The following is a 9,981-nucleotide window of genomic DNA, read 5'->3' as shown; positions in this document are numbered from 1 at the left end:
TTCCCCTCTCCTGTGTGCGTATGAGTGTGCTTGTGCTTCTGTGTGTGTGTAATGTGTACATCTCTGTGTCTGCACACCCACCAGGATAAATCCAGTTTCTCCTCTATGCTCCCTCTCTTTTGCTCTGCCTCAGCCACTCTCACACCACACACACATACAGGTGCTGCTCTTTGGCAATCCTCACACTTCCTCTCTCTCTCTGTCACACACACATTCAACACACAAACTCTGCAGAGGATCTCAATTGGTCCACTTTTTCTGGTGCTGTGGAACTTGACATTTTGCCTTCATGGAGGATTACCACAAACCTGACCAGCAGACAGTGCAGGCACTGAGGAACATTGCCAACCGCCTCCGAATCAACTCCATCAAGGCAACGACTGCAGCAGGCAGTGGGTGAGTCTCCACCGACCCTCCACTCTCACATATAACACTAGAGACTGAAAATGAAGTGCCAATATATACTGTCACAATCCATGCAAAACATGGTATTTAATGTTGAATACCCAGATAAACACAAACACTCACATAGCCCGAGCTAGATATATGTTCTGATAGACACACTCACAGACAGAGATGTATGTGAAGGGGCCAAAGGAACAATGTGTCCTCCCTTTGTTCTTCTGCTTTGGTCCACTGAATACAGTAATCAAGTTACAGTTATCCATGATTATTATTGTCCTTTATTGAACATTAAATTCATAAAGTATTCATCTTGTTGCAGAAATTTCAGTTAATCTGTTTATTTTTCAGTCCAGTGTAGTTAATAAAAAATAACTCTCAGCTATTTTAACCTGAGTTGTCACTCAAATCCAATAATTTTATCTTTTAAGGTGATTTTCACATTCTGAAGAATGGCTAAAATGTAAATGGCTTTTTGTCTGTTTATACTATTTCAAAATTTGATATTTACTTGTTGTACGTGATAAATATTTTATTTCATCTCAGATTTTGGAAAGGTAATGTGCTTCTATGCTTCAGAGCACTGCCATGTGCGATGCTGGGTGTATGTGTTGCAGCCAAATTTAAGTATTTTATTGTGAGTGTTTTTAATGGACAAAGGATTGTTATTGCTGAATCTTTAATAATTTAGTTTACTTAATTTCAGAGCTCTATTGCAGATTACTGATTTACTGGGTTTTTTTTTTTTTTTTTGTTTTTTGTTTTGTTTTGTTTTGTTTTTTTTTTTGTTTTTTTTCTGGACAGATGTGGCACAATATCACCCAATTTTTCACATAAGCGTGTCTTTGTTGTATCACATGCTTGTAAGACTTATTTTAATTATTACTCTCCAACTGTGTTGACATGTAAGGTAAATTTTGGAATGTCTCATATTGTAATTTTATCAGATGGACTTTAAGATGAGGGAAAGCTGAATAACCACAAGTTGATATCAGTGCGCCAAAATACTTTGTCCTAATCCTTTCCTGAAGTACTGGCTAGAGCACACAAGTGTGAGGTTCAACAAAATGCATCTGCGTTAAGCACAAATTATAAAAAATATTTTAAACATAATACCGGTGTTTACAGTTTCCCCTGGCATGAAATAAGCAAACCTGAAAAACATTTCATGGAATTACAGGTAATGACTAGTACATGCTCATTGTCTTGCAAGATTTTCATGAGGCTGTATGTGCATTTCTGCATACTTATATTCAACAACACATTATTTTTCAACATGATACGATCTACAGCCTCAAATGAGAATATTGTATTACTTGACTGCAGTTTTTACAACTAATATATTCTTAATGATAAAGCTGAAGTTGAAACCGAGGCAACAGTCTACGTTTCTTAATGGGAGTACAGCTGACTCCTTTGTGCACGTGCGTTCATTTTAGCACTGTCTCCTCTGTCATACAGACACCCAACATCATGCTGCAGTGTGGCAGAAATCATGTCTGTGCTTTTCTTCCACTCCATGAAGTACCGCCCCGAAGACCCAAGGAACATCAACAATGATCGTTTCATCCTGTCCAAGGTAAGATCTTGGTCGTCCCACTGCTCTGAGCAGGAGGCACTCTTTTCAACTCTTCTAAAATGTATCTGTGTATGTCTGACCTTTTCCTTGGCTCACCTCAGTGTTTCCATTTCTAATCCTTATAAATCTTGGTTGGATTTGTGATCATTTATCCCACAGGGTCACGCTGCCCCAGCCCTTTACTCCATGTGGGTTGAAACGGGTTTCCTGAAGGAGAGCGATCTGCTCAGTTTGTGCCAGGTTGACTCTACCCTGGAGGGTCACCCAACCCCAGTGAGCTATCATGTACTGAACCACACCTCAGGAATCATTCCATGGAAGGCTGCCAGTGTACCGACTTTCTGTTGATACCACTTTAATCTGTGTGTTTCAGAAGCAGCAGTTTATTGATGTGGCCACTGGCTCCTTGGGGCAGGGTCTGGGTGTGGCTTGTGGAATGGCTTACACTGGAAAATATTTTGACAAGTCCAGGTAATCTTTCATACAATTAAAAATATTGTATTAAAACATAAACTTAATTTGCCATGTAATGCAAACATTATCAGCATTGTTAAGTGTTTATGTGCTCTATATTATTGTGTTATCTTAAGTATAATGTTCACTCAGCGTCATATTTCATGTCGGTGTCTAGCAATGAGGATTTTCCAGATTTGTGGGTGTGTGCTGCAGCTCCATGCTCTGCTCTCACAATTCTTCTGCTCTAATAATCACAAGCCCAGCAGTCACATCACGGTTATTTTTACCATCCAAGCAGTTTTCATTTCAGAATCACATTTGGATATTGTGTTTTTTACCAATTATTTTTCTCAGGTTGTTAGGGCTAATTAGTCATCATGAACTGATTCTGTTGGTTTCCCTGGAAAGATAAAAAACTGTTTCCCTGCATAAACCAAAAAGCTACACTGAAATGGCTTGTGATATTTGAGACCAAAATCAACCAAAAATTTGTCTTTTTTTAAATGAATCTGTTGGGTACATTTTGGAGGTAAATTTTAGAGGAAAGTGAAAAATTCAGCAGCCACATCTTCAGAGGTTTTTTGTCGTGTCACAGCTGGCACCAAAAACCAATTGACAGATAATGCAAAACAAATCAGTCTATCTGCAACCCTGTCAAACACTATTACCATGACTTATACCTCATAGCTCCACCCTCATGCAACCTGCACACAGAGAAGCATCCATCCATCCATCCATCCTTCCATCTTCTACCGCTTTTCCATTTCTGGGTCTCAGGGCACAGAGAAACAACCAAAGCACAACACTGTTATAATCAGAGACTGCTCTCCACCTCAGTTACCATGTGTACTGCCTGCTGGGGGATGGTGAGATGTCAGAGGGATCTGTCTGGGAGGCCATGTCATTTGCCTCCTATTATCAACTTGACAACCTGGTGGCAATCATGGACATCAACCGCCTGGGCCAGAGTGACCCTGCACCCCTGCAGCACCATGTGGAGAAATATCAAAAACGTTGTGAAGCCTTTGGGTAATAATGCTTAAGATTGAAATTTGCTGAACAACAGAAGCAGGTTAATGTGTGTGTGTGTGTGTGTTCATGTGTGGCGTGTTGAAAGAATATGTAGAAAATGATGGTAATAGGAACATGTAGCAAAAAACTGCCATCTGATCATATAAATTACTCCATGTGTGTTTTAATGTGTGGCTTTGCTTTGTGTGTTTGTGTGTAGTTGGCATGCTATAATCGTTGATGGACACAGCGTAGAAGAGATCTACAAGGCTTTGTGCCAGCCACGGCATCAACCCACTGCCATTATTGCTAAAACCATCAAGGGAAAAGGCATTCCAGGTAACTCACTCTTCACTCCTCCTGCATTCCTCCCCATCTGGGTTACCTCCAAGTGTAAAAAAAAAAGAAAATCCCCCGAGTCTGCGGCCTTTTTACCAGTTAGTGTTCAGTAGATTGCCAATGCAGTGCAATGTCTATGTGCTTTCAGCTGCAGAAGATAAGCTAGGCTGGCATGCCAAACCTCTGCCCAAAGACATGGCAGAAATGGTTATGAAGGATCTGCAGAGCCGCATCATGAACAGCAGCAAACATCTTTACCCACCCGCTCCCATCGAGGACTCCCCACCAGTGAGCCTGAGAAACATCAGGATGCCCAGTGCCCCGAGCTATAAGGCTGGAGAAAAGGTTTGTTATTTGGGAACAAGCAGAGACATCATTCATATCCTCCCTCTCCTTTCTCAAGTATGTTCACACACACACAAGGCCACAGACACCACAGAAGCAAAGGAATGAATGCATCTTAACAATGGCCTTCTTTATGCTACAGATTGCTACACGGAAAGCATATGGGATGGCTTTGGCCAAACTGGGTCGTTACAATGAACGTGTAGTGGCCCTTGATGGAGACACAAACAACCTCACCTACTCAGAGATCTTCAAGAATGAGCATCCTAACCGCTTTGTCGAGTGCTACATTGCACAGCAAAACATGGTATGGCCCTTCATGAATAACATATTTTTGTTAACAAAGCTATTTATCTTTTTTTGTAAAACATTCTCATTTATTAGAAAACACTAAAGAAACATCCCTTTGTCTCTTTAATGTGGTGATTTTGCTGAGTAAATTTTTCCTTCTCAGCTCTCCATCTCACAGCTGTGAGCCACAGTCTGTGTGATTTAATTATACACGACCTGCTATTCTTAATGTATAGATGGGGAAAAAGCTCAACGATGATCAGTGTGGCTGCTGTTGACACCAATGGTTTGCCAGGGCCTTTTTTTGCATTACTCATTAATTTATCCAACCTTAGATTAATAAGCAGTGACCAAATGCTATTTGTGCGGTGAGACTGCAGCATTAACTCACTCCAATATAGGTCATGTGTGTGCATGATGATAAGCAGTCATGACAAGTGTATTCAGAAATGAAATATTAATCAGTGTAGAAAATGGGACCATCTGTCTGAATGCATGAGAAAAGTAAAAAGTTGAGGGGTACAATGTGGGTGGCTGAAGGAAGATCCACTGCATATTAAATAAGTAGTTTGACAAAAAAAAAAAAAAATCAATTATATGATTTATTATTGATAATGTTTATGTTAATATGTTAATATGCATTTGAGTGAAACAGTTAAATTATACCATTTAGTGAGTCAATTATTCATTTGAATTGTATATAAAATATACAAGTATAAAAATGTATCTAGCATCACATCTGAACTTTCACAGATTCTTAGTGCTGGCCCTGTCTGAGTATAAGAAGTTGGGGGATTGAGGAGATTTTCACAGACAGGACAGAGGAAATTATTTGTAAGACAAAGTATGCCACTGATTCCACCCATATGGGGAAAAGTCTCCAGAGCTTTGTGGAAAGGTTTTTTTCATGGGTCTCTATTTAGCATGGTCTCTGGTTCAAAGAAGCTTTGAACTATGGCTTGTGCCACAAATATTACCCCCCCCCCCTTTTTTTTTATCTTTTTGAGATAAAGTGCAGGTGACCTGTGTCAATATAATTTAGCACACCCTGAAATGTTAAATCACGTGTGCCCTTGTAGAGTTACTAAGAGAAATTACATTGCTTTCCCAGGTCAGTGTTGCCATGGGATGTGCTGCTCGTGAGAGGAATGTTGTGTTTGCCAGTACTCTCGCATCCTTTTTTACCCGTGCCTATGACCAGCTTCGCATGGCAGCCATCTCAGAAAGCAACATCAACCTGTGTGGCTCCCACTGTGGCCTGTCCACTGGTTAGTAAACACTGGCTAAGGAGCCATACACACCACAATCCCTCTCAAGCAACTCCTTAACTTACAGACCCTCACAAAAATCTATTTCGTTCTTTTACACTGAAGCCCGGCACTCAATAGCTCCCAGATTCTCAGACCCTACTCACAATATCCCTGATGCTGATCAAGTGTGTTTGTTTGTTTGTTTGTGGATGTGTTTTTGTTTCAATCCTTTCTCACTTTCCCACTAAACCTGTGCTTTCCTTATGTCCCTGACCTTACAGCTAGTGTTAAACCCCCCCTTTCTCTCCCTTCCTGTCTGCCCTGGAAGCTGTCTGAAGGGAACCAGGTGTCCCTCTGTTAGTGAAGGTACACTGCATGCAGGTTCTGGCTTAATGTCTGTTTATATCTGTATAAACCTGCCCACCTAACCTGTCCAGAACTTGTTTTTTGACTCTTGGTTAGATGAATTCAAATAAATATGCTCATTTCAGGAGAGGAAGGGCCCTCTCTGATGGGTCTCGAGGACATGGCTATGTTCAGGGCACTTCCTAGAGCAACCATTTTCTATCCAAGTGATGGTGTGTCAACGGAGAAGGCTGTCGAACTAGCTGCCATCACGAAGGTACCTCAAACCCATCACACTCTCCTGGCACCCCCACAGTATCAAAGGAACATAACCTTTTTATGACAGAGGCTATTAGCTGTGGTCATTTGCCCCTTCATACAGGGTGTCTGCTACATCCGTACCAGCCGCCAAGATAGTGCCATCATCTATAACAGCAACGAGGACTTCCATGTTGGCCAGGCAAAGGTGAGACAGTCTTTATGTTTGCAAAGCTAGTAAGAAAGTAACAAAATGACAAAAACACACACACATAAACTAAGGGACAAAAGCTCTGTCCTCATGTAAAATGAAACCATAGATATAACCTCCTCCTTTCCAGGTGGTGTACCAGAGCAAGGATGACCAGGTGACTGTGGTGGCTGCTGGAGTTACTTTGCATGAGGCCCTGGCTGCAGCTGAACATTTAAAGAAAGGTAAAGCATATTGAAAGAAAGGAAACTGAATCAATGTGACAGCTGACTTAACAATTTATTTTTAAACTAATACTATAACAACTACTGATAACAATGTGTCACATTTATTTACCATATAAAAAAAGATTTTCTGTAGTCTCTAGTTAATTCTTTTACCGGGCTCTTAAATCTGAGCTGTTAGCACTTTATATTTCTGTGTAACCAACGGCAGCACTGATCATGAATGTCAGAAACAGAAGCTTAAATAAAGCTTCAAAAGTCTGTCTTCTTCCTGTAAGATTGAATGAATCGATCACACCAATCATGAATGTAAACCTGGTTTTCTAATTCATCAGTTATGTTTTATTTTTGATTTCTCATATGCTGTTTTCCACCTACATAACTGATTTTCCAGAGAGGATCTCTATCAGGGTCATTGATCCCTTCACAATCAAACCGCTGGATGTCAAAACCATCATTGATCACACACGTGCCACCAGGGGTCGAATGCTCACTGTAGAGGACCACTACTACGAAGGTATGTTTCCATAAAAGTTGCTCATGCTGTTCAACTTCTGCATATTGTATGAGCACTGTGAACCTAACAGCAACTAGCATCTCAACATAATGCATCTGGGGCCCTGTCATTGGTCCGTATCCTTGGGTGCTGCGGTGGCACATTTTTATTGGTGCAGCAATGGAGACGCAATGTGGTGGCATTTGCTTATTGGCTGAGTGGAGGGCTGGCTGTTGTGTGCCCTTGGTGCAGGCAAGGTATTGGTGTTGTGGTGCATTTTGTAAGTGTGAGAGCCAGAGAGGCAGAGTGCTGTCAGATTTCCTTAACTGAGTATGTGCCCATGGGGTTCACTGTGACCTACATAGCACAGCCAGCCATACCCTGTGCCTTTAAAGAGGGTGGGGGTGGGTGATGGTATGGACTTGACTGGACAAAGGATATTTGGCAACTGCAGTCAGTCTGATGTTGAGTCCTTCAGTTTTACATGTGGATTGAGACGGTCATGGTTCATTGGATACGTATCCACTTGTAATATTTTTGTGTCTTCTTTGTACCATACTTGTCAGTGGTGAACCATAATTCCTAACCAACCAGCTAGTTAGCTAAACTTTGCATGACTGCCAAACTAAAAAAAAAAACAACTTAAATTTTTAATTGGATAAATGCTAGGACTGTTTTCTGACACCAATTTGATAGAAAATGCAAAAATTGACTTCATAAAATTGAAATTAGAAGTGAAAAATATTTAATGATAATATGAAACGTTAATAGAGACCCTGACAGTTACCCACTGGTACATATTGTGCTCTATGTTTACACACTCTTATTTTCACTGCAAACATTTTTTAGGCAGCCCGGCGTCCTCTGACATTCAAACAACATTTATATTCCCTCTTTATTTGTAACACTATAAATTGCTAATCCGCAGGTGGCCTTGGGGAGGCAGTGTGTTCAGCAACGGTCAACGAGACTGGCTTCAATCTGCATCATCTGGCTGTGTCCCATGTTCCCCGCAGTGGCAAACCACACGAGCTGCTCAAGATCTATGGTATTGATCGTGACGCCATTGCCCAGTCAGTCCGCAAAATGCTCAGCAGTTCTACCAATGCCAAGTAACTTTCTTCCTGCCCCACCCATCAATCTGATCACACTCCTGCAGTTTTAGATAAATAGTATGATCTTTGCTTTACGGGACCCAACTCTTTGAATCCTTCACTGTGAATGCCCCTAAGTGTGTATTAAAGTAATGTGATTTTGTGCTGTACACTTTGAAGTAGAGTTCCACATATACCTTTCTTTTATGCATCCATCACATCACGCAGATAAAAACAGATTCACAAATACAAACACACACATAAATCCTCAACTCAGCATTGTCATGGATCCAACTCAGTATTGGATTCCCTTGTAAAATAGATTCTGAATCTCAATGGAACTATAAAGGTTAAGTAAAAAAATTTAATAAAAAAGTATTCAAAACACAACCATAAACAGACCCAAAACAAATAGTAGGCCTTTGTGTGTGTTTTTTTTATATTGCCTTTGATTAATTTCATTTATCTGGCAACATTTTCTATTATTCTGACGTAGCTCTTAATACTGGGTGGGGCAGTTTTACAGCGGGTATTTACCATGATAGCAGTGAGATAAAGAAGCTAGCCAAGTTTTTGTTCGTAGTAACCTGCCAAAAAAAAAAAAAAAAATCAAACAAATGTATGTAGGTCATAAAGAACAGTCACACAAAACCGCAATCACATCTTAGCACAATAACAACTTTTATAGTTTTAAGAATTATATCATTTCTCTTCAGCACTTTCTTTTATTATTGACTTAAGCAACTGACCATAAAGCTTCTTCACACATCTGTGTTCATTTGTGCTAGCTGTGCAGTTGGACCTTTCTACCAGTGTGACAATAATCATTATGTGGACAGTAAAATCCTCTTTTTTAACATAAGTCAAAGGTCCTTCTAGTGCTGATGGAGAAAGTGGTTGGCTGTGACCATGAAGGTAAAGTTACAACTGACTTGTGAACCCAAGATCATTTCTTTGCTACTTGAAATTTTGTATGTACCTTTTAATGTAATAAAGCCTCTACATTTGACTTTGAGCATCCAAAATAGTCTCTGAATTTGTGTTGGCATTCGGTTCAAACATGGCAGAATGTATGCGCAGGAATCTGTACATGAACATTTAATTTACACAACCACAACTGACAACAACACGTGTATTATTTCTTTTTACAGGTCTGTATTGTTTGTTTCAATGATTCTTTTGCTGTTTATTCATGCAGTCACTAACGCAGTTTCTCAAGAAACTAGCTCAACAATCAACCTGCCTATATAAAACTGCCATGGAAACATACGTGGCTCATGGTAGAAATCATCTCTTTATTACAGTTCAGTCACACTCTGATCTTGGACTTTGTAAGTAGCCTACTGCAGTATCACTGCCTGAAACTTCACCATCTGAAAAACCTCTAAACTGCTTTTTACCGCCAATGTTGTTTTCGCCTTTACAGCTCCCTGTCCAAAAAAAGCAGATGACATTTATAGATCATACAAATATTATTTGACTTCCAAGGGGTTTAAGAATCAATGAATTCAACCCTTAGGCTGTTAATCTTTCAGAACGATGTACACAATTCAAATTACCTTTTTTTTTTTTCGCCTCCTTACCTTAGAGAGCAGTATTTCCGTATTGCACCTCTAACAGCAAATATTATGATTCCACAGCCATAAGACAGTGTATAGACTGGAAAAAAGAAGCATATTC

General features: G+C 40.1%; 1 protein-coding gene across 2 annotated transcripts; it reads left to right on the top strand.

The window, feature by feature from the left end:
* Positions 1-289: 289 nt before the first annotated feature.
* LOC115043403 (transketolase-like) lies at positions 290-9,267 on the top strand. Of its 2 annotated transcripts, XM_029501833.1 has the most exons (14): positions 290-396; positions 1,864-1,981; positions 2,141-2,254; positions 2,355-2,452; positions 3,275-3,466; positions 3,669-3,787; positions 3,936-4,132; positions 4,275-4,439; positions 5,535-5,691; positions 6,165-6,295; positions 6,401-6,484; positions 6,618-6,711; positions 7,106-7,228; positions 8,136-9,267. In XM_029501833.1, exons 1-14 carry the CDS (start codon positions 290-292, stop codon positions 8,321-8,323), a joined length of 1,887 nt encoding a protein of 628 aa, XP_029357693.1. In that variant the 3' UTR covers positions 8,324-9,267. The 2 variants fall into 2 exon arrangements, with proteins under 2 accessions (XP_029357693.1, XP_029357694.1); XM_029501834.1 differs by lacking the exon at positions 2,141-2,254 and having other exon boundaries at positions 311-396.
* The last annotated feature ends 714 nt before the right edge of the window (positions 9,268-9,981 follow it).

This window comes from Echeneis naucrates, chromosome 5 (genome assembly GCF_900963305.1).
Source record: "Echeneis naucrates chromosome 5, fEcheNa1.1, whole genome shotgun sequence".
NCBI classification, from domain to species: domain Eukaryota; kingdom Metazoa; phylum Chordata; class Actinopteri; order Carangiformes; family Echeneidae; genus Echeneis; species Echeneis naucrates.
This window is presented reverse-complemented; position numbering and strand designations above follow the sequence as displayed.

Bases quoted from the DNA above. Each gene is read 5' to 3' on its own strand.
- LOC115043403 (XM_029501833.1), top strand. From the start codon at position 290: ATGGAGGATTACCACAAACCTGACCAGCAGACAGTGCAGGCACTGAGG. The intron at 3,788-3,935 runs GTAACTCACTCT...ATGTGCTTTCAG, and splicing joins CAAGGGAAAAGGCATTCCAG to CTGCAGAAGATAAGCTAGGC. The intron at 6,485-6,617 runs GTGAGACAGTCT...CCTCCTTTCCAG, and splicing joins TCCATGTTGGCCAGGCAAAG to GTGGTGTACCAGAGCAAGGA.